This window comes from Pongo abelii, chromosome 7 (assembly GCF_028885655.2).
Source record: "Pongo abelii isolate AG06213 chromosome 7, NHGRI_mPonAbe1-v2.0_pri, whole genome shotgun sequence".
Classification (NCBI taxonomy): domain Eukaryota; kingdom Metazoa; phylum Chordata; class Mammalia; order Primates; family Hominidae; genus Pongo; species Pongo abelii.
In genome coordinates, this window is record NC_071992.2 from 41,389,258 (window position 1) to 41,414,683 (window position 25,426).

At 34.5% G+C, this 25,426-nt stretch overlaps 1 protein-coding gene across 3 annotated transcripts in view; it reads left to right on the forward strand.

Annotated features, from left to right (window-relative positions):
* Positions 1 to 25,426, forward strand: part of LOC100432897 (disintegrin and metalloproteinase domain-containing protein 5) — a 133,501-nt gene that overhangs the window by 88,543 nt on the left and 19,532 nt on the right. For all 3 annotated transcript variants that reach the window (XM_002819025.5, XM_054561493.2, XM_054561494.2), the window contains 4 exons: positions 8,072 to 8,162; positions 8,788 to 9,019; positions 19,457 to 19,543; positions 20,171 to 20,285. In XM_002819025.5, coding sequence (XP_002819071.3) covers positions 8,072 to 8,162; positions 8,788 to 9,019; positions 19,457 to 19,543; positions 20,171 to 20,285 — 525 coding nt within the window. The remainder of the gene's footprint in view (positions 1 to 8,071; positions 8,163 to 8,787; positions 9,020 to 19,456; positions 19,544 to 20,170; positions 20,286 to 25,426) is intronic.

Here is a 25,426-nt window from a genome sequence, read left to right on the forward strand (position 1 = left end):
TGCCAGTATTTTATTGAGAATTTTTGCATCAATGTTCATCAAGGATATTGGTCTAAAATGTTCTTTTTTTGTTGTGTCTCTGCCCGTCTTTGGTATCAGGATGATGCTGGCCTCATAAAATGAGTTAGGGAGGATTCCCTCTTTTTCTATTGATTGGAATAGTTTCAGAAGGAATGGTACCAGCTCCTCCTTGTACCTCCGGTAGAATTCGGCTGTGAACCCATCTGGTCCTGGACTCTTTTTGGTTGGTGAGCTATTGATTATTGCCACAATTTCAGCTCCTGTTATTGGTCTATTCAGAGATTCAACTTCTTCCTGGTTTAGTCTTGGGAGGGTGTATGTGTCAAGGAATTTATCCATTTCTTCTAGATTTTCTAGTTTATTTGCGTAGAGGTGTTTGTAATATTCTCTGATGGTAGTTTGTATTTCTGTGGGATCAGTGGTGATATCCCCTTTATCATTTTTTATTGCATCTATTTGATTCTTCTTTTTTCTTTTTTTTTTTATTATTATTATTATTATTATTATTATACTTTAGGCTCTATGGTACATGTGTGCAACGTGCAGGTAAGTTACATATGTATACATGTGCCATGCTGGTGCGCTGCACCCACCAACTCGTCATCTAGCATTAGGTATATCTCCTAACGCTATCCCTCCCCCCTCCCCCCACCCCACAACAGTCCCCGAAATGTGATGTTCCCCTTCTTGTGTCCATGTGTTCTCATTGTTCAATTCCCACCTATGAGTGAGAATATGCGGTGTTTGGTTTTTTGTTCTTGTGATAGTTTACTGAGAATGATGTTTTCCAATTTCATCCATGTCCCTACAAGGGATGTGAACTCATCATTTTTTATGGCTGCATAGTATTCCATGGTGTATATGTGCCACATTTTCTTAATCCAGTCTATCATTGTTGGACATTTGGGTTGGTTCCAAGTCTTTGCTATTGTGAATAATGCCGCAAGAAACATACGTGTGCATGTGTCTTTATAGCAGCATGATTTATAGTCCTTTGGGTATATTCCCAGTTAATCTTGCTAGCGGTCTATCAATTTTGTTGATCCTTTCAAAAAACCAGCTCCTGGATTCATTTATTTTTTGAAGGGTTTTTTGTGTCTCTATTTCCTTCAGTTCTGCTCTGATTTTAGTTATTTCTTGACTTCTGCTAGCTTTTGAATGTGTTTGCTCTTGCTTTTCTAGTTCTTTTAATTGTGATGTTAGGGTGTCAATTTTGGATCTTTCCTGCTTTCTCTTGTGGGCATTTAGTGCTATAAATTTCCCTCTACACACTGCTTTGAATGCATCCCAGAGATTCTGGTATGTTGTGTCTTGGTTCTCGTTGGTTTCAAAGAACATCTTTATTTCTGCCTTCATTTCGTTATGTACCCAGTAGTCATTCAGGAGCAGGTTTTTCAGTTTCCATGTAGTTGAGCGGTTTTGAGTGAGATTCTTAATCCTGAGTTCTAGCTTGATTGCACTGTGATCTGAGAGATAGTTTGTTATAATTTCTGTTCTTTTACATTTATTGAGGAGAGCTTTACTTCCAAGTATGTGGTCAATTTTGGAATAGGTGTGGTGTGGTGCTGAAAAAAATGTATATTCTGTTGATTTGGGGTGGAGAGTTCTGTAGATGTCTATTAGGTCCGCTTGGTGCAGAGCTGAGTTCAATTCCTGGGTATCCTTGTTGACTTTCTGTCTCGTTGATCTGTCTAATGTTGACAGTGGGGTGTTAAAGTCTCCCATTATTAATGTGTGGGAGTCTAAGTCTCTTTGTAGGTCACTCAGGACTTGCTTTATGAATCTGGGTGCTCCTGTATTGGGTGCATATATATTTAGGATAGTTAGCTCCTCTTGTTGAATTAATCCCTTTACCATTATGTAATGGCCTTCTTTGTCTCTTTTGATCTTTGTTGGTTTAAAGTCTGTTTTATCAGAGACTAGGATTGCAACCCCTGCCTTTTTTTGTTTTCCATTTGCTTGGTAGATCTTCCTCCATCCTTTTATTTTGAGCCTATGTGTGTCTCTGCACGTGAGATGGGTTTCCTGAATACAGCACACTGATGGGTCTTGAGTCTTTATCCAATTTGCCAGTCTGTGTCTTTTAATTGGAGCATTTAGTCCATTTACATTTAAAGTTAATATTGTTATGTGTGAATTTGATCCTGTCATTATGATGTTAGCTGGTTATTTTGCTTGTTAGTTGATGCAGTCTCTTCCTAGTCTCGATGGTGTTTACATTTTGGTATGATTTTGCAGTGGCTGGTACCGGTTGTGCCTTTCCATGTTTAGCGCTTCCTTCAGGAGCTCTTTTAGAGCAGGCCTGCTGGTGACAAAATCTCTCAGCATTTGCTTGTCTGTAAAGTATTTTATTTCTCCTTCACTTATGAAGCTTAGTTTGGCTGGATATGAAATTCTGGGTTGAAAATTCTTTTCTTTAAGAATGTTGAATATTGGCCCCCACTCTTTTCTGGCTTGTAGGGTTTCTGCTGAGAGATCCGCTGTTAGTCTGATGGGCTTCCCTTTGATGGTAACCCGACCTTTCTCTCTGGCTGCCCTTAACATTTTTTCCTTCATTTCAACTTTGGTGAATCTGACAATTATGTGTCTTGGAGTTGCTCTTCTCGAGGAGTATCTTTGTGGCGTTCTCTGTATTTCCTGAATCTGAATGTTGGCCTGCCTTGCTAGATTGGGGAAGTTCTCCTGGATAATATCCTGCAGAGTGTTTTCCAACTTGGTTCCATTCTCCCCGTCACTTTCAGGTACACCAATCAGACGTAGATTTGGTCTTTTCACATAGTCCCACATTTCTTGGAGGCTTTGCTCGTTTCTTTTTATTCTTTTTTCTCTAAACTTCCCTTCTCGCTTCATTTCATTCATTTCATCTTCCAGGGCTGATACCCTTTCTTCCATTTGATCGCATCAGCTCCTGAGGCTTCTGCATTCTTCACGTAGTTCTCGAGCCTTGGCTTTCAGCTCCATCAGCTCCTTTAAGCACTTCTCTGTATTGGTTACTCTAGTTATACATTCGTCTAAATGTTTTTCAAAGTTTTCAACTTCTTTGCCTTTGGTTTGAATATCCTCCCGTAGCTCGGAGTAATTTGATTGTCTGAAGCCTTCTTCTCTCAGCTCGTCAAAGTCATTCTCCGTCCAGCTTTGTTCCGTTGCTGGTGAGGAACTGCGTTCCTTTGGAGGAGGAGAGGTACTCTGCTTTTTAGAGTTTCCTGTTTTTCTGCTCTGTTTTTTCCCCATCTTTGTGGTTTTATCTACTTTTGGTCTTTGATGATGGTGATGTACAGATGGGTTTTTGGTGTGGATGTCCTTTCTGTTAGTTTTCCTTCTAACAGTCAGGACCCTCAGCTGCAGGTCTGTTGGAGTACCTGGCTGGCCGTGTGAGGTGTCAGTCTGCCCCTGCTGGGGGGTGCCTCCCAGTTAGGCTGCTCGGGGGTCAGGGGTCAGGGACCCACTTGAGGAGGCAGTCTGCCCGTTCTCAGATCTCCAGCTGCGTGCTGGGAGAACCACTGCTCTCCTCACAGCTGTCAGACAGGGACATTTAAGTCTGCAGAGGTTACTGCTGTCTTTTTGTTTGTCTGTGCCCTGCCCCCAGAGGTGGAGCCTACAGAGGCAGGCAGGCCTCCTTGAGCTGTGGTGGGCTCCACCCAGTTCAAGCTTCCAGGCTGCTTTGTTTACCTAAGCGAGCCTGGGCAATGGCGGGCGCCCCTCCCCCAGCCTCGCTGCCGACTTGCTGTTTGATCTCAGACTGCTGTGCTAGCAATCAGGGAGACTCCGTGGGCGTAGGACCCTCTGAGCCAGGTGCGGGCTATACTCTCCTGGGGCACCGTTTCCTAAGCTCGTCGGAAAAGCACAGTATTTGGGTGGGAGTGGCCCGATTTTCCAGGTGCCGTCTGTCACCCCTGGAAAGGGAACTCCCTGACCCCTTGCGCTTCCCGAGTGAGGCAATGCCTCGCCCCTGCTTTGGCTGGCGCACGGTGCACTCACCCACTGACCTGCGCCCACTGTCTGGCACTCCCTAGTGAGATGAACACGGTACCTCAGATGGAAATGCAGAAATCACCCGTCTTCTGCGTCGCTCGCGCTGGGAGCTGTGACCGGAGCTGTTCCTATTCGGCCTTCTTGGCTCCTCTGAGATCAGCTATAGACTTTAAAACATTGTTAACATACAAACAAACAGCTGGGTGCAGTCGCTCATGCCTGTAATCCCAGCACTTTGGGAGGCCAAGGCGGGCAGATCATAAGGTCAGGAGTTCAAGACAAGCCTGGCCAACATGGTGAAACCCTGTCTCTACTGAAAATACAAAAATTAGCCGGGTGTGCTTGGGATGAGGCGGGAGAATCGCTTGAATCCAGGAGGCCGAGGTTGCAGTGAGCTGAGATCACGCCACTGCACTCCAGCCTGGGCGACAGAGCAAGACACCGTCTTGGGAAACAAAAACAAAAACAAAACCATACAAACAAATGACCAGTAAAATTAAGAGGAATGGGACAGTACTTCAGATCTATGATCTAATGTTTCTTTAAGTAAAGCCAGGACTCAATGCTAGGCAGATAAAATTAGAGCCACATAGTGGATTGCCAATCAGGTGTCTTCCAGGTTATGCTATTCACTGTTTATTTAGTATTATCAGTGATTTTGAGAGATTTTAAAGTCCTTTGTGAGAACTGTGGGAGTACACAGGTATTTGTCCCAAAGAGTACAATTTTTTTTTTTTTTTGGAAGGCAAGCATGACTTCTAAAGCATCTTGATTTTAAAATAATGTATGTCCACTTCTAGTGACCATGTGTTAATGCATCTAGGACGTGATAATTCTGGACTTGACTACCAGTTTTTGTACTTATTTTTGAAAAACAATTTTACTTTGCTAGCCCCCTGAGGGCAATAGAAGCCTGATGAAAATTTACCCTCAATGGCAGCTGTATTTCAACGCATATTAAATCCAATTCTTTGTACAATAACATGCTATACGGGTTTGCAGCCTAGGAGCAATAGGCTACACCATATAGCCTAGGTGTGTAGCAGGCTATACCATCTAGGTTTGTTTAAGTACACTGTATGATGTTCACACGACAGTGGATACATTGCTCAGAACATATCCTCGTCATTAAGCAACTCATGACTGTACTCAGTAAATATAAGGTAGTATTATTATTATTAGATTATGACATGCGTTCCCTACAAATATCCAATTATTTGACTAGGTCATCTATGACCTGTCATGGTCGGCTAAAATGATCCTTGAGCATGGTTTGATATAATTCTGACGTAGGCATTAGTTTTGCATGGTAAAACCTATATGCTATTTGTAGGAAACAGACAATAAGAATTCTTATACCACAGGCCTAATACAAATTATCATGCCCCCCCAGATTGTTGATTTCTGGACAAAATATACTAATGAAGTTGTCACATTGAAAGACATAGCTTATTTATCAAGCAATGACATTTAAAATAGGGAAATCTGTAGATCTATGGTAAAAGAACAAGGTTAAGTATTAAGCTTTTTTTTTTCAAAAAAATCAAACCAGTGAAGGAAAAACACCTCAAATGGTTACCACCTTTTTCTAAGCTCTTTACTAAATTTTGTTTCTGGAAATGTCTGGCCCCTACAGCATGCTCCTCTTCAGTGTTATCTCTGCAGATGCAGAAACTTCCTATTGTAGGTATAATACAAAATGATGTTATTACCTTTGGTGTTATTTGGCTTGTGGTTATGTTTGCCCTCAATAAGGCTGAAAGTCTCATTAGTTGTAAAGTTCCATATATTATTAGAGGGCTTTATGACCAAGTTGGGTTGTATATCATCTAGACAAATGTTAAGTGCTAATCCAACAGTTATATAAGGGTTTCTCAACCTCAGCACTAGTGATAATTTAGGCCAGATCATACTTTATTGTGAGAAGTGGGGGTAGGGAATGCTTCTCCTGTGCATTGTAGGATATTTGGCAGTGTTGGTGGCCTCCACCCACTAGACAGGATGCCTGGAGAGACTTTTGGTTGTCCCAGCTTGGATGGGGTGAATCTTGGCTTCTAGTGAGTACAGGTCAGGGATGCTGCTAAATGCTTTGTAATACACAGGATAGCCTCTACAACAAAGAATTATGTCTGCCATGCTGCATTGAGACCTCCTTCTCTAGAGAGGGCCAGAAGTTTGACTACTTACGCTGATTAAGACTCTGAAAAAGGATTATATTCCACACTAAAGTATGAACAGTTTTTGCAAAACTAACTTGGTAATGTTTCTTTTTCAATTTTTAAGACATGATTTATCAAAAACCATAGTGGATCAATATTCTTATGAAAGTGTCACAAAGATTGGCTCTGGCCGTAGATATTTTCCAAACCATAGAAGCATACTTACCAGGGACGTGTAAAAGATTTGCTGGATTATTGAATAGTTGTGTGAGAAGGAGAAATAAACAATATTTCATGATTATTTATTCAACTAATAAAATATGTTCAGGGTTTTCAGCATCTATGTTCAGGCTTATTTAGTATATAGCACTATAAAATTTAAATGTAATCCTTATACAAGGTCTGAGGATGCTTCAACTAATTTATCTAAAGCTACGATTGCTCTGGATTTAAGAAACAGACTATAAACAGGTGATGGAGCTTTGATGAGCACTGGGCAGTTAGGTAAATATTCCTATAATATGACTTGACCTTTAATGAACACATAGACACTAACATTTATGATAATCTGGAAAACACAGTAAAGATGTGAAGGCTGCTTTGGGGTCCTGAAGGCATCTTTTACCTCTCAGTTCACTGAAAGATATTCTGAAATGTTTGAAAAAGTAAAATCATGTATGGAACTTAGTATTGCATAAAATTAGGAAGCAATTGTGTTTTTAGCCATTTAATCTTGGACATCCTTAAATTTATAAATATCTTTCAGAAGTTTCTTTTGGATAATTATGAATAGTCAACAATCTTTTGACTATTTCAGACAAAGTTCTTCCTTTGGCTGACAAATTATGGCTAGGTGATAAAATAGGATAGTGAAGCTTTTCCTTAAAAATTTTATACTTCCTTTTAGCCAATGGAATAGATAAATATATAGAGATAGCTTGAAAACTCCAAATAAGTACAGATAGGAGATCGCCTACTTTGGATGAAGGTAGATCTGGAAGGAAACTTTATATTTTGAGACGCTGATTTAAACCGTGAGAAAAGTAAGGTGGATACTCCAAAAAGCCTTAATATATATTATTGTCGAAGTATTATTGTTCTGTAGCACCTTGTACATGTATGGATTGTGCTCCTTAACAGAGTGAAATTTACAGATCATGTTCTCCAAGTATGAAAATCTGTGAAATTATTGAAGAGAGCTCTCCTGTCAATTAATAGTGGTAACAACAAATGACCTCTATTTTGATTACATATGACTAACATGATCAATGTAAGCTACCTCTAAACTACTGAGTCAAAGTAATAGAAGAGTTATTATAGATGTTTGAATTTTTCACAATTTTAAAATTAGACATAACTAAATATATAAAGGACTGAAATAGATGAACATTGATATTCTTTCTAATTTAAAATTCAACAATTTTTATTTAGTGATTATTAGGATCTAATAATAATTATCAGGATCTAATAATCTAATAATGGATGATGACTCTAGTGTGGAGCAAGGAGAGTTAAATGAACTGTTCTTTGTGTTTATCATCATTATTGCACTACAGATACTATTTTTCTACTGTTTCATTTGGAATAAGAGTAAACAGCATTTTTACAACAGGTGGGGAAGTAAGGTAGGAAGTAAATAATTTATAGGAAATAGGGCGACAGTTGCTTATTTGTCTAACAATACAGAAGCATTCCAATAATGTTGTTTGTTTTCTGTTTGCTGCAGAAGAAAGTCTTCTAGGCTTATAAAAAGGAGTTTGTTTTTTAATCGTAGCTCTGCCCCCAGAAACTTTTTGGTCCTGGGTAATTATAAACTTTCTTATGGATCACATTGTAATTTCCAGATTGAGTCTATCATTTCTTTAATATAACTTAAATTCTGTATTGTAATTTACTTAAGTTTTTGTTGTTGTTCATAGGTTCAAGAGGTGCTCCGATTTTCTGTTATGATGAAATTAATACCAGAGGAGACAATTTTGGAAACTGTGGCACTGCATATTGTCTTTTTCAGTATGTATTTAGAAAATTATAAAACTGTTTGGAATGTAGGTTAGAGATTGTTAAAATCCTAAGAAATATATTATACGCAGTAAAATCGAATGTTGGGGGTCAGGTTTTCTTCATTACATAATCTGAGCTGGACAATATTATCCACTGCCTACAAGAACGTTTGTTCAGCGCCTATAATGTTAAAATAACAATGACCATAAAAATGGCCTCTGTTTATTGTTGTGATGAGCTAGACATTGTTACGCAGCTTACATATATTATATATTTATAATATAGGTTATAAATATACAATTTATATACATCAAATGTGTATAAGAATTACTTATCCCATTTTCTATTGAAAAAACTGAAGACCAGAGATCATTTTCTCAAATTTCAGCAGCTATTGTGGAACAGATCACAGCTGTCATCGTGTAAAAACCATTAGTTTTTCACTTGCCAGATTGCCTCATGAAACAAAAAAGAATCATAACCTAAGTCATTGTGCAAAAAAATATGTACTGAGAGAAAATTGTTGAAATTTGGATTTAAATTAGTAAATCACTTTTTAAAAATTTCACTATATCAGCAACCTCTGTTACCTCAATAAACAATAAGGTAATTTTTTTCTTCCTTGTGCTTCTAGACATATTCTATGTGGAAAATTAGTCTGTACATGGGAACACAGAGACTTAATATCACGTCCAAATTTATCTGTGATTTATGCACATGTACGAGACCAAACATGTGTGTCTACATACCTACCCAGGAAGACGCCACCTCCAGTAAATATACCTATTGCAATCACATCATATTATGCAGGTGAAGACAGAGATGAAACATTTGTACAAGATGGTTCCATGTGTGGTCCTGATATGGTAATTAGAACTACAAAAATTAAAGTGTTTTAAAATTATTTTTCTGGTTATACTCATTTTGACAATGTACTAACCAATGCATTTTCTTCCATTTTTTCTTGTGGTAAAATGCATGTAATATAAAAATTGCCATTTTAACCTTTTTAAGTGTACAATTCAGTGGTATTATATACATTCATAATGCTCTAAAACCATCACCACCCTCTATCTTCATAAATCTTTTCATTTTGTAAAACTGAAACTCATTTCATTAAACAATAACTCCCCATTCCTACCTCCTCTGATCCCCTGAAAAACCACCATTCTACTTTCTGACTCTATAAATTTGACTATTATAGGTATCTCATATAAGAGGAATAATATAGTATTTTTCTTTCTGTGACTGGCATATTTCACTTAGCATAAGGCCCTCAAGTTTCAGCTATACTGTAGTATGTCAGAATTTCCTTCATTTTTAAAGCTGACTACTATTCCGTTGTATGTACATTCTGCATTTTGTTTATCTATTCACCTGTTGATGAACATTTGGAATCATTCCATGTTTTAGCTATTATAAACAATGCCACTATAATCATGGCAGTATAAATATATCTTCAAAACTGTGCTTTCAATTTCTGGGGGTATATACCTGGAAGTAGAATTGCTGGATCACCTGGTAGTTCTATTTTTAAATTTTTGAGGAACTGCTCCACTGTCTTCCACAGTGGCTATACCATTTTACATTTCTACTAGCCATGCATAATGATTCCAGTTTCTCCACATCCTCACCAACACTTACTTTCTGTTTTTTTTTTTTTTTCAGTAGTAGCCATCCTAATGGGTGTGAAGTGGTATCTCACTGTAATTTTGATTTGCATTTCCCTAATGATTTGTGATTTTGAGCATATTTTCATGTGCTTATTGACCATTTGTATATCTTCTTTAGGGAAATGTCTATTTAAATGCTATTCCCATTTTTAAATCATCTTTTTTTGTTGTTGAGTTTTAGGAATTCTCTATATATTTTGGATATTACTCTCTTATGATATGATTTTAAAATATTTTCTTTCATTCTTTGAGTTGCCTTTTTACTCTGTTGATAGTGTCTTTTAATGCACAATTTAAAAACAACTATGAAATCCAATTAGTCTATTTTTTCTTTTGTTGCATGTACTTTTGGTGTCATATCCAATAAATGACTGGCCAAATCAATATTATGAAGCCTTTGCCCTATATTTTATTCTAAGAGTATTATAGTTTTAAGGTCTTATGTTTACCTATATAATCCATTTCAAGTTCATCTTTGTATGTGGTGTTAGGTAAAGGTTCAGTTTTATTCTTTTGCTTGTGGACATCCAGTTTCTCCAGCACCATTTGTTGAAAAGACTGTCCTCTCTCCATTGAATGGTCTCAGCACCCTTGTAAAAATTCAGTAGTATCTCTTAACCATATATGCAAGCATTTGTTTATGGGCTATTTATTCTATTCCATTGGTAATATATTAGTCTTTATGCCAGTACCGCACTGTTTTCTTTCCTGTAGCTTCCTAGTAAGTTTTGAAATTGGGAACTGTGACTCTTTTAGCTTTGTTCTTCTTTTTCAAGATTGTTTTTGGGGTTCCTTGAGATTCTATATGAATTTTAGTATAAATTTTTCCATTTCTGCAAAAAAATCCTTGGGATTTTTATAGTAATTGTATTGAATCTATAGATCACTTTGAATAGTATGGACATCCTAAACTGCTTTGTTAAATTAATTCTTAAGTACTTTGTTTTAAGTACTTTTTGATGCTATCATAAATGGAAATGTATTCATAATATCCCTTTCAGAGTGTTCATTGTTACTGTATAGAAATGAAACCAGTTTTTGTATGTTGATTTTGTATTTTGCCACTTTGCTGAATACATTGTTAATTCTAACTGTTTGGGGTAATCCTTAGAGTTTTCTACCTATAAAATTATGTCCTCTGGAAACAGAAAAGCTTTAATTGTTCCTTTCCAATTTGGATGCCTTTTATTTCTTTTTCTTGCCTAACATCTCTGGCTAGAACTTCCAGTACAATGTTGAAGAGAAGTGGTGAAAGGAAGTATCCTTGCCCTGTTCCTGATCTTAGCGGAGAAGCTTTGAAGTCTTATCATTAAGTATAATGTCAGCTGTGGGATTTTTGTATATGGATTTTTATCATGTTGAGGTAGTTTCCTTCTGCCTCATGACTGAGTGTACTTTGAGTGTTTGTGTCATGAAAGGTGTTGAATTTTGTTAAATGCCTTTTCTTTATCAATTAAGATGATCATTTTGTTTTTCTCCTTCATTCTATTAATGTGGTTATTATATTGATCAGCTATCATATATTGAACCATCCTTGCATTCCAGAAATCTCAATTGGTCATAGTGTATACTCCTAATATAGTGCAGTTTACCAGCATTTTACTGAGGATTCTGCATCTATGTTCATAATGGTTATTGGTCTGTATTTTTTCTTTGTAGTATATTTGTCTGGCTTTGATATCAGGATAATGTTGGCCTTATAAAATGAGTTAGAAGATATTTCCTCTTCTTCATATTTTTGGAAAAATTTGAGAAGAACTGGTGTTAATTCTTCTTTACATATTTGAAGGCATTATGTCCAGAAAGTTTCTTCATAGGAAGGCTTATGATTATTAATTAATTAATTAAATTATTAATTAAATCTCCTTATGAGTTAGGAGTCTGTTCAGGTTTTTAAGTTCTTCATAGTGTTGATAGGTTTTGTGTTTCTAGGAATTTGTCAGTTTTATCAAGCTAATCTAGTTCATTGGTAAACAACTGGTCTTGGTATTCTTATAATCCTTTCTACTTCTGTAGAATTGGTAGTAATGTTCTCACTTTTATTCCTGACTTTAGTAATTTGAGTTTTCTGTCTTTATTAGTACATCTAGATAAAGGTTTGTCAATTTTGTTCATCTTTTCAAAGAACCAATTTTTGGTTTCATTAAGTTTATTGTTTTACTCTGTATTTTATCTCCACTTTAATCTTTATTTCCTTCTTTCTGCTAGAATTTAGTTTATTTGTTTATTTATTTTTCTATCTCAAGTTGTAAAGTTAGGTTGTTGATTTTAAATTTCTCTTCTTTTTTGTTGTAAGCATTTATACTAATAAATTTTCCCCACAGAACTTTTTCACTGCATTCCATAAGTTTTGGAATATTGTGTTTATATTTCTATTTGTCTGTAAGTATTTTCTAATTTCCTTAGTGATTCCTTCTTTGATCCACTGGTTCCTTAAGAGTGTTTTGTTCAATTTCTATAGCTTTGTGAAGTTTACAGTTTTATTTAGATTATTTTTCCAAATTTTTAATTTATTTTTTTATTAGAAATTATTATTCTAAATTTTTTGATATGTTAAACAATTTATTTTTAAATTTTTATATATTCACAGAGGTACATGTGCAGGTATTGGTGAAGTTTTGACATGTAGTGTGCCTGTCACCTGAATAATGAACGTTGTCCCCAGTCAGTTATTTTTCAACTCTAACCCAGATTCTTCCCCACTTTTGGGGTTCCTGGTGCCTATTATTTCCATTTCTATGTCTGTGTGTACCTAGTTTTTAGCTTCCACTTACAGGTGAGAACACATGGTATTTGATTTTCGGTTTCTGAGTTAGTTCATATATGATAATGATGTCTACCTTTATCCATGTTGCTGTACTGCATGGGACATGATTTAATTATTTTTGTTGCTATGTCATAATTCATGTATTATATATCTTTATATATCTATATAATTCATTTATTACATATAATAATATATAATAAATGTATATATCATATATTACTGTAATATATTATAGTAATATATTATATATTAATATTATATATTATATATTATACATATAATATATAATACATTATATTAATTCATACATAATGAATCATATAATTCATATATAATAAATTCATATATAAATCATATATAATAAATTAATTTTATACCTAGATATATAGATATATGATACGTGAATTACTACACAGTAATGTATATAATATAAATATATAAATAATATATAACATAAATTCATTTAATTATACTATATGATAAATGCATATATTATATATTGTATAATTAATATAATTTATTATATATAATGAATTCTTATATATAATAAATGAATTATATATCTAGATATATAAAGATATTTATAAAAGATATTTATATATAAAAGATAAAGATATATATCTAGATATATAAAGATATTTATATATCTAGATAAATAATTCATTATATATTATATATTTATATAATTAATTATATATAATAAATGAGTTATATATCTGTTACCTTTATACATGAATTATATATATGTGTTACCTTTTCTCCACATGAATTATGTATATGTGTTACCTTTTCTTCACATATATGTAATTATAAGTGTTACCTTTTATCCACATCCTCACCAACATCTGTTGTTTTTAGACTTTTTAAGAATAGCCATTCTGAGGCCTGGCGCGGTGGCTCACGCCTGTGATCCCAGCACTTTGGGAGGCTGAGGAGGGTGGATCACGAGGTCAGGAGATCGAGCCCATCCTGGCAAACACAGTGAAACCCCATCTCTACTAAAAATACAAAAATATTAGCCGGGCCTGGTGGCAGGCGCCTGTAGTCCCAGCTACTCGGGAGGCTGAGGCAGGGGAATGGCGTGAACCTGGGAGGTGGAGCTTGCAGTGAGCAGAGATTGCGCCACTGAGCTCCAGCCTGGGTGACAGAGTGAGACTCTCTCTCAAAAAAAAAAAAAAAAAAAAAATAGCCATTCTGACTGGTGTGAGATGGGGCACCATCATAATTTTAAATTACATTTCTCTGATCTTTGGTGATGCTCAGCATTTTATCATATGTTTGCTAGCTACTCGTATGTCTTCTTTTGAGAGATGTCTGTTCATGTTCTTTGCCCACTTGTTACTGTGATTATTTGTTTTTCAGTTGAGTTGTTGCATTCCTGGTGGATTCTGGATATCAGTTCTTTGTTGGGTGCATAGTTTGCAAATATTTTCTCCCATTCTGTAGGTTGTCTGTTTACTCTGTTGTTATTTTTTTTGCTATGTAGACACTTTTTTAGTTTAATTAAATCCTATCTATCTATTTATTTTGTTGTTGCATTTGCTTTTGGAGTTTTAGTCCTAAGTTCTATTTCGGGTTTTAATCCTAAGTTTTTTGTCCAGAAGAGTTGTTTCCTAGACTTTCTTCAGGAATTGTTATAGTTTCAGGTTTTAGGTTTAAGTTTTGAATGCATCTTCGGTTAATTTTTGTGTATTGTGAAAGGTAGGGGTCCAGTTTTATTCTTCGGCATTTGGCTAACCAGCTATCCCAGAAACATTTATTAGATAGAGAGTCCTTTCCCCATTTCTTGTTGAATTTTGGGTGTGGATCTTTTATCCTGCAACTGTCCTGTGTTAAATTAGTTGTAGGAGTTTGATTGTGGACTTCTTGGGATTTTTTTATGTAGAAAATAATTTGGAAATAGAGACCATTTTATTTTTTCCTTTTCAATCTGTATGTGTTTTATTTCTTTTTCTTGCTTTACTGCAGTGGTTAGAACTTACAGTATGATGTTGAATAAGAGTGTTGAGAGAGGATGTCCCTGACTTTTTCCTAATCTAAGAGGAATGTATTAAGTCTTTCATTATTAAGTATGATGTTAGATGTAGGGTTTTTTTTTCTTTTTTTGCAGATGCCCCTTAAGTTGAGCTAACCATCTTCTGCTGCTAACTTATTGAAGGTTTTTATTATACTTGTGTCTTGAATTTTGTCAAATACTTTTTGTGTGTTGATTGATGTGGTCACATGAGTTTTCTTCTTTAGTTCATTGAATGTTGGATTACATTAATCAATTTTTAAATGTAGAACCAGCATTACATACTTGGTATTAATATCACTTGGTCATTGTGTATAAATTTTTTATACATTGTTGCATTTAGTTTGCTAATGTTTTGTTGAATAATCTTTGTAACCAAATTCATGAGGGGTATTGGTCTGTAGTTTTTTTTTGTTGCAATATGTTTATCTGATTTTGGTCATTTTATATGGCATTATAAAATTAATTGAAAACTGTTTTTCACTTTTCTATTTTTGGAAAGAGATTATGTAAATGTATGTTAATTTTTTCTTTAAATGTTGATAGAATTCTCTAGTGAAATCATTTGGGCCTGGAAATTTCATTTTTTAAACTATGAATTCAATTTCTTCAATTGTTGTAATGGTCTTCAGATTATAAGCTGTTTCTTGGTGATTTTTGGTTGTTTATGGTTTCCCAGAAATTGGTCAATTTCCTCAAAGTTTCTGAATTTATAAATATAAAGTTGTTCATAGTATTTCTTTATAATTCTGTGTAATGGCTGCAGGATCTGCAATGATATCCTCTATCTCATTTCTGATATTGGTGATTTGTGTCTTCTTTTTTTAACTTCTCAGTCTTGCTAAAGTTATTAATTTCATAAAAAATGTTCAAAGCATCTGGTTTTTGTTTCATTGGTTTTCTCAGTCTTGCTAAAAATTTGTTAATTTCATAAAAAATTTTTAAAGACTCCACTCTTTGTTATAATGGTTTTCTTTATTATTTTCCAGCTTTTAATTTCATATAGAACTTGCAATCAATTTCATTGATTTCTGCTTTTATTATCATTTACTTTCTTTTGCTTTGAGTTTAATTTCTTCTTCCTTTCCTCCAGTTTCTTGAAGTGGTAACTTCAATGATTGCTTTGAGGCTTTTTCTCATTTATAGCATTTGGTCTTATAAATCTCCCTCTCAGAACTGTTTTAGCTGCATCCTACATATTTTAATGTATATTTTTGTTTTCTTTTGATTCTACATTTTTTTTTTTTTTAGTTTCTTTGAGGGTTATTTGATACATGAATTATTTATAAATGTATTGTTTAATTTCAACATATTTAGAGATTTTCCTGTTGTATTTCTTTCATTGATTTCAGGTTTGATTTTATTTATTATCAGAGAACATGTTCTCATAATTTTAATTTTTAAAAACTTGTGGTTTTCTTTATGATAAGGAATATGATATATCTTGCTGCATATTCCATAGGCACTTGTAGAAATGTATATTCTGTTGATACAGGTTGTAGTGACCTGTATATGCGTCAATTAAATCCTGTTTTGTCCCGACTGCTGACTTTCTGTATAATTTCTGTAAATTGCTGAGACAAAGGTGTCAAAATATCCAACTGCAATTGTGGATTTGTCTATTTTCCTTTCAGTGCTATTACTTTTTGCCTTATGTTTGGAGGCTTTGTGGTTTGGGGTGTAGACATTTAGGATAATTGTGTATTATTGTTGGAATGATTATCATATCATGACATAATGTCTTCATTTGTCTTTAGTAATTTTCTTTGCTCTGAAGTCTACTGTATCAGATGTAAATATAGCTACTCCTGCTTTTATGGATAAAGGTTTGAATGATATATTTTTTCTGTCCTTTTTCGAGGTGAGTTTTTAAAAGCATCACATAGTTGAGTCATGCCTTTAATACAGTGTGGCATGTCTTTTGGTTGGTATAATGTTATTGCCTAAGTATGTTATTTCATTATTTGTTTCCTCTGGTTCCCATTCTTATTTTTCTCTTTTCTTGCCTTTCAATAGGTGATTTAAACATTGTTTTAGGATGCTATCTTGATCCAGTTATAGTGTTTCTAAGTTAGCCGTCTCTTTGTGTAGTTTTCATAGTGGCTGCTCAAGGTTTTACGATATATGCGTGTTGCCCAAAGAGGCTACTGCTATAAACATTTCACCGCTTTGAGTGAAATGAGAAAACAACCTCACTCCCATTTTAGTTGTATTTACCTTCCCTACCTTTAAGTATCATTGGTGGTGTTATAATTTTTGTTTCAATCATTAACTATAATTTTAAAAACCTATAAAGAAATGGAGAGTCCATTTTATTTACTCATCTTCCTTTCCTTGTTTTTTTCTTCCTTTGTGGTGTTCCAAGATTTTTGATAAACGTTTCTTTGCTATTTCAAGTTTACTGATTTAAGCTCAATCACTTGGCTTTTTAAAAAAATTTAGGTTATTGTATTTTTTCATTCTATAATTCCCATTTGGTTTATTTTTATATCACCTGTTCCTTTGCTAAGATTTTTGTATTTTTTTATTTGTTTCAAGAAGATTTGTAATTGATTATTGATTTTTTTAATAATAGCTGCTTTACAATCCTCATCATGTAATCCCATCATCTGAATCATCTTGGTTCTGATATCAGCTGGTTGTGTTTTATCATTCAAGTTGTGATTTTCTTAGCTCTTGGAATGACTTAGTTGCATCCAGAAATTGTATTTATTATGTTAGGAGACTCTGTGTTAAATATAAAGCACTGTTTTAGCAGGAAGTGGTCTTGTTTAGGTCTTGGCCTTCTTTTGTGGGCTGTTCCAAAGGCAGTTCAATGTTCAGAGCCTTTACAATGTTATTTGGTTGGCTTGGTTTACCTGTTGCCACTGGGGCTCTCCATGGTCTTTGCTGGTGCCTCCTGGAAGGATAGGAGATTCCTTAGGCCAGCCAACTGCATGTCTCTCTGTAGGGGAGAGGTGTGGTGGAGTTCTCCATCAGGTCCCAAGTTTCTCACTCCCACAGTTTTTCTTATGTCTCTGGATAGAGAAAGGGGTCTCAGACCTGCACATTCAGACAAGCCTCCTGTGCTAATATATTTGTTATGTTTCCATCTCTCCTTTTTGTTCTACCCATTCACCTGGTAATGTCTTTACATGGTATGAATTTTCCCTCACATGATTAAATAATCTTTAGGTGGACCTTAGGTGGGCCTCTTAAAGAATGTTTAGATAGAATATTGAAAAGTTAGGCAATTCTCCATTTTCCCTATTTATTTACAAGTTCAGCAGTATATGTTATTAATCATCTTCACACCTCTTTTAAGAGTAATATAACATTTAAGTAATTTTTATACATAAATTTTTTGATGTTCTGACATATAATCTAGTAATTTTGCACACATTATTAGTGAGCAAATCTTTAGACGAGAGCTGAAGATCTCAAATGAATAATAGTTTTGGTTGAGTAAGATATTATGTGAGCAAGAATTTTTCTTCATTAGCATGATTTTTGCGATAACATTTCTTGAATTGTATTTATTGTTTCAATAGAAAAGCCAAACGTATGTTGGTTTTTACTTTTTATAATGGACTCTCATTTTTTTCCTGATTGGTAGATGAATACTTTAATTAAACTGACTATTACTAGGCTATTATATTCTACTATAATGTAATGCACATTATTGTTATTATTTATATAACATATCAAAATATGAAAACAACATTAACAATTAATATAGCACAATATAATTATGCAATATTATTGGAGACATGTAATATTCTATAAATTAACAATATATTTAATATGATTTTAATATTCTAATTGATTTAAGTTAAAAAGATGCTATGTGAAGTTAAATTAACATACTGTTTTTGAGAGAAAGCTTCTGAGTAGACTTGCTAAATACAAATTTATTTCTATTTAGTAACATTTTGATAATAAATGGCACATAAAAAAGAAACAGAGTCCCTGTTACTTCTTGCTCCTTTTGAAACATATGGAATACAAATATGATCTGAAGCCTCCCTTACCCTTGAAATCTAAATATTAGCTCAAACCTCCATTACAGAGTCCTGACTCTCCTGTTTCTGCATATAGTCATTATGACCCAAAGACAAAACTCATTCCAAGTATAAAACTCTTTCACAACATGGTGAATTTAGTGACAGTTTTTTGATAATTAAAGAAGATCACATAAATGTATGTCATAAATTAGAAAAATTTAAATTCACCCATGAAATTTTTCTCTCTTTTCTTAGAAGGCCTTTTAAAATCCAGCTCACCAAGGGGAGTTTCCCATTGTCCTGTTACCTCATATAATTACCTGTTGTCCTTTCTTCCCTCTTTCTTTTTATTTTATCATATGGAATAGTAAACTATCTTCTTTTGCTGCTCATACTCATGATTTTAAAATCTCACTTCTCTGCTCAATAGTTCTCAAACCTGGCTGCTCCTGAGAAACAACTGGATCCTCTCCCCAGAGTTTTTGACATAATGCTCTCAAGGGGAGCCCACACATGGGTATATTTAAAAATGTTCTTCAGATAATTCTTGAACTCAAAGGACTAATCAAGTTATTTTTTTCAGTAGTTTATCTAAGTTGACTTCTGGTACTAAATGGAAAGAAAATAATACCTCTGGCTTCTTACATATGATTACATCTTTACAAACTGAAAGTACATAGTTTATTTCATGTTTACTTCAGTGTAGTCACAATTTTTTTTTTTCCACTGGACACTCACAGCTTTTTAATGCAAATTTTTGATAATATGAATTCCAGTATTTTCTTGAATTTTTAAATGTGTTAGCCATGCACAAAATCTGATGTTTTGACTGATTTTATTTTGTACTTTTTTTGCTTTGTTTTTAGTATTGTTTCAAAATGCGTTGTAAAGATGTTAGATTCCTGATGAATTTAAGATTGTGTGATGCTTCTAATCATTGTGGTGGTCATGGAGTAAGTAACTGAAATGTTTATTTTAAGCAACTTGCTTTTAACAATCAAACAATTTGAGGATTTTAAAAAAATAAATGACTTTTTTTGTTTGCCATTTTTATGTCATTTGGTGTCATTTAATAGTCTATAATTTATAACCTCAATTTTGTCTTCTTAAGAAACTTATCAAACTATTTATTAGAGAAGACAAAGAGAAAACATTTAATGTTTTCTGGCTGTATTAAATGTTTCTGGCTGTATTAAATGTTTGATGGATATGTGAGGAGGATGTGCTATAAGCAATAGAAGATAGAAACTGGTAAATAAAGACCATTAGAATTTTCTTGCTAGTGCTGCAAGTTAATTTAGAGTCTGGGCTGTCAGCTAGCAGGTAGGTTATAATTAGTGACAGGTTACTGGTAATTTGAGGTATTTGGGCCTGGCTATGGGGGGAGTTAAAAGAATTTTTTAGAAAAAAATTTGATTTGACAGCACAAGCTAGATGTACTTTGCGTAGTATGAACATTAGCAAGGGAAAATTTGACAAATTTATCTATTTGACAAATTCTCTAGAATGAGATACTCTGTGGAGTAAGTATAGATTATTCATTAGTCTCCATCGAAATTATTCTTTTTTTATTATTTAAGGTTTGCAACAATTTTAACCATTGCCATTGTGAAAAGGGATATAATCCTCCTTACTGCCAACCAAAGCAAGGAGCATTTGGAAGTACTGATGATGGACACTTAGTACCACCAACTGGTTAGTGTTCTTAAAATTGTATTAATTATGTAGAGTATGTAAGATAGTAAATTATAGGTTTCAAGCCAGATTACAAAGCAACTAATGTCAACATCCTTTTATTTTATTTATAAGATTTAAAAAATTTTGACAGTGCAAATTTATACTGTTCTTTCTATATCAGCATTGACATTCTTTATTGAGAAAAAGTATGGCCAATGTTAGGCAGTTTTAAAAGTAGAAATTTTGGTGTGTAAAATTTGACCAGTTAATTTAAACTGTTTACTTTGGATTATCTCCTACATTTATATTTACTATTATATTTATATTTACTATATTTATTATAAACTCCTATAAACTAGAGTTTATAATAATGCCAGTATAGTCATTACTATATTAATGCCTCTAGAATCTTTCAGGCTGTCTTTTCTTCCTATTCACTTATAATTGGTTATCTTTCTCCTGCATTGTAAGGGCTCCATGCTAATCTTTGGAGATTTGCTCTTTCTAATCCTGTCCTGATGTTCCTGAGTAGTATTTTGAGATTAATCAGGCCTAGATGAATTGGGGTCAACTGGAGGTGAAGGGCATACCCTGGTTCTAGAATGTATGAGCCTACCCAAAATAACTGGGAGCATAGATGGGCTGCAAACTCTACCCCCATCTCTCTCTTTTTTTGTGTGTGAGATGGAGTTTCGCTCTTGTCGCCCAGGCTGGAGTGCAATGGCACGATCTCCGCTCACTGCAACCTCTGCCTCCTGGGTTCAAGCGATTCTCCAGCCTCAGCCTCCCAAATAGCTGGGATTACAGGTGCCCACCACCATGCCCAGCTTATTTTTGTATTTTCAGTAGAGACGGGGTTTCACCATGTTGGCCAGGCCTCTACCCCCATCTCTTTTAGGACCTTCCAAGAAAGTCCTGAAACTTTAGGGCAGACTTATCTGTAGCTTGGATGCTATATAAACGCATACCTAGGTTGATCAACTTTTTAAAGAGACAATACAAAGCCACATCAAACTATGTATCAGAAAAAAAAAACCCATAATAATTTAGCCTATAACCTGTAACTATATACATATATTATTATTTTCACAGGATAACATGAAAAATAGATGTTTATTTGAATTATGTATTTTCAGTAAACAGTAGTTTACAATGAGAAACAGAAAGTCCTATAATATACCAATTTAATGCTTTAAAAATCCTTTACAAGTTCATATGGAACCAAAAAAGAGCCCCCATTGCCAAGTCAATCCTAAGCCAAAAGAACAAAGCTGGAGGCATCACACTACCTGACTTCAAACTATACTACAAGGCTACAGTAACCAAAACAGCATGGTACTGGTACCAAAACAGAGATATAGATCAATGGAACAGAACAGAGCCCTCAGAAATAATGCCACATATCTACAACCATCTGATCTTTGACAAACCTGACAAAAACAAGAAATGGGGAAACGATTCCCTATTTAATAAATGGTGCTTGGAAAACTGGCTAGCCATAGGTAGAAAGCTGAAACTGGATCCCTTCCTTACACCTTATACAAAAATTAATTCAAGATGGATTAAAGACTTAAATGTTAGACCTAAAACCATAAAAATGCTAGAGGAAAACCTAGGCAATACCATTCAGGACATAGGCGTGGGCAAGGACTTCATGTCTAAAACACCAAAAGCAATGGCAACGAAAGCCAAAATTGACAAATGGATCTAATTAAATTAAAGAGCTTCTGCACAGCAAAAGAAACTACCATCAGAGTGAACAGGCAACCTACAGAATGGGAGAAAATTTTTGCAATCTGTTCATCTGACAAAGGGCTAATATCCGGAATCTACAATGAACTCAAACAAATTTACAAGAAAAAAACAACCCCATCAAAAAGTGGGCGAAGGATATGAACAGACACTTCTCAAAAGAAGACATTTATGCAGGCAAAAGGTGTATGAAAAAATGCTCATCATCACTGGCCATCAGAGAAATGCAAAACAAAACCACAATGAGATACCATCTCACACCTGTTAGAATGTCGATCATTAAAAAGTCAGGAAACAACAGGTGCTGGAGAGGATGTGGAGAAATAGGAACACTTTTACACTGTTGGTAGGACTGTAAACTAGTTCAATCATTGTGGAAGTCAGTGTGGCGATTCCTCAGGGATCTAGAACTAGAAACACCATTTGGCCCAGCAATCCCATTACTGGATATATACCCAAAGGATTATAAATCATGCTGCTATAAAGACACATGCACATGTATGTTTATTGTGGCACTATTCACAGTAGCAAAGACTTGGAACCAAGCCAAATGTCCAACAATGATAGACTGGATTAAGAAAATGTGGCACATATACACCATGGAATACTATGTAGCCATAAAAAACGATGAGTTCATGTCCTTTGTAGGGACCTGGATGAAGCTGGAAACCATCATTCTCAGCAAACTATTGCAAGGACAAAAAACTAAACACCGCATATTCTCACTCATAGGTGGGAAATGAACAATGAGAACACATGGACACAGGAAGGGGAACATCACACACCGGGACCTGTTTTGGGGTGGGGGGAGGGGGGAGGGATAGCATTTGGAGATATACTTAATGTTAAATGACGAGTTACTGGGTGCAGCACACCAACATGGCACATGTATACATATGTAACTAACTTGCATGTTGTGCACATGTACCCTAAAACTTAAAGTATAATTTAAAAAAATAAAAAATAAAAAATAAAAAAATAAAAATCCTTTACCGGGCATTTAAATTTTTATTTTTATTTTTATTTAAATTTCTATTTTTATTTAAAATTTTCAGCCTATATTAATATATACCCTGAAGGTACATAAATGTAAGACTTTCAAAGAAAGAACATAAATTAGCTAATTGCTTCAACTTGGGAGGTGGAGGTTGCAGTGAGCTTAGGGCATGACACTGCACTCCAGACTAGGTGACAGAGTGAGACTCTGACTCAATAATAATAATAATAATAATAAATACAGTCATTTAGCCTCCTTATCTGTGATATCTGGGTCATGCTGGTGTTCGTATTATAATTGTTCTATTTTCGTTATCCAAGTTCTTAGAAAACACAATTACAATATTCTCAACTTGAAAAATTATACCTGTGCTGTCTTGATACAAAGCACAACAGTTATTTTGTAGTATATGTCAAATATGGACTGTTAGCACTGATGCTTTTGATACCTTTAAATTGCACATTTAAGTTACATTAATCAGAGTGAACACAGAAATTGTGGTTGCCAACATCAGCAGTAATGGAAAGAAAAAGAAAAAAAAGCAGCAATAGCAACTATAGAAGATGAATAATTGGTGATTTAGTCATTTGACACTGAAACAGTGTTGCTTTTAGTCCCTATTTTTTTCATCTTTTATATTTCGTTTTATATTAATATTTTATATTTTGTTCTTTTCCCTGCAACCTTCCACACTAGTTGCCAACCAGAAATTTTTCTATCCCAGTGACAGATTCACTAGCATGTAAGACTTTCAGTACTACAACTAGGATAAGTTCTAGGCAAACCTATATGATTGGTATCCTAGGCCTACCACTCTAAGTCCAGATGGAAGTCCAGATCGCAGCACATGAGCCTGCAGTCAGAGAACCTTCTAACCCAACTAGTTTCCTTTAGCCAGCTGCCATGGGCTCTTCTTTCATCTCTTCCATTCTGGGGCTTACAGGTCTACCCTGAAAGACCTAGGCTGATATGCTAGTTGGCTGTATGTTTTGTCCCCATGTAGTCCCTTTGGAGGCCCTGTACCCAGTCAAGGAGGCCTTGGGCTTTCCTCAATAAAGCCTGGACTCAATGTGGGAGAAACACTTGTGATCCTGAATGCATTTTAGGACATAAAGAGTTTGGGTTGCAAAGGTCATCTAAATGAGTCCAGGTTTATTTCATTATCCCCATTCTGCTTACTTTTAATATCACTGATTTGTGTTAACATAATATGACCCAGAAAAAATGTCAAATTATGGATTTTATGATTGCCTTAATTGTAAACCAAAAACATTATTGACTTTTGTTACTATTTCATGAATATTTTCAAGGAGCTTACAATCTGTTCTACAGCTTTATGTATATAGATATAATCATATAAAAATATGTACATAATTGAATATATATGTGCTTGTATGTATGACTGTCTGCTTTTTGCATATGCTGGAGTCTAAATTCACATATATTTTTGCCTAATTGTCTACTTAGTATATAAAATTATAAAGAGTATATTTTAATCTCACTTGATGATTTTTCTTTCCGTAGTTTTTCATTTTATCCTAACCCTCAGAGATGACCATTAATAATACTATATACATTCCTGATTTTCAGAGGTTATTATTAACCCTTTTAATATTTGACAAGCTCATAGACCAGAAAAAATTATATTCTACTTACATTTCTTTAATGTTATGGGGCTTCCCAGTTACTTGATGGTGATAGGAAATTTATAATTTTTCTGTGTATTACTATTTCATCACCTTTGTCTCTCTATTCTATGGGTTTGTTTGACCTTTTATAACATACGCATGCAAACACACACACACACACACACACACACACTTAAGTGTTGTACAATACTCATAAAATTTACCATCTGAATGCTTTTTAAGTGTATAATTACATGACATTAAGTACATTGTTGTGCAACATCATCCCTCTGCAGAGCTCTTTCCATGTTGCAAAGCCAAAACTGTAAATCAATTAAACAATAAGCCCTCATTCCTCCTCTTCCCAGTCCCTGCAAACTATTATTCTATTTTCTGTCTCTGAATTTGACAACTTCGGTAACTCATAAATGGAATGAATCATGCTGTATTTGTCTTTTTTGAAAAAGCTTGGCTTTTTTCACTAAGCCCGATGTCCTTAAGGTTCATACATATTGTAGTGCGTGTCAGAATTTCATTTCTTTTAAAGGTTGAATAACATTTTATTGTATGTATATACCACATTTTGTTTAGCTGTTCATCTGTCAATGGATACTTGGGTTTCTTCCACGTTTGGGCTATTGTGAATAATGTTTCTGTGACTATGGGCTTACAAATATCTCAAGACCCTGTTTTCAATTATTTTGTGTATACGTCCAGAAGTGAACTTACTGTATCATATGGTGATTATATTTCTAAATATTTTGAGGACTCACCATACTATT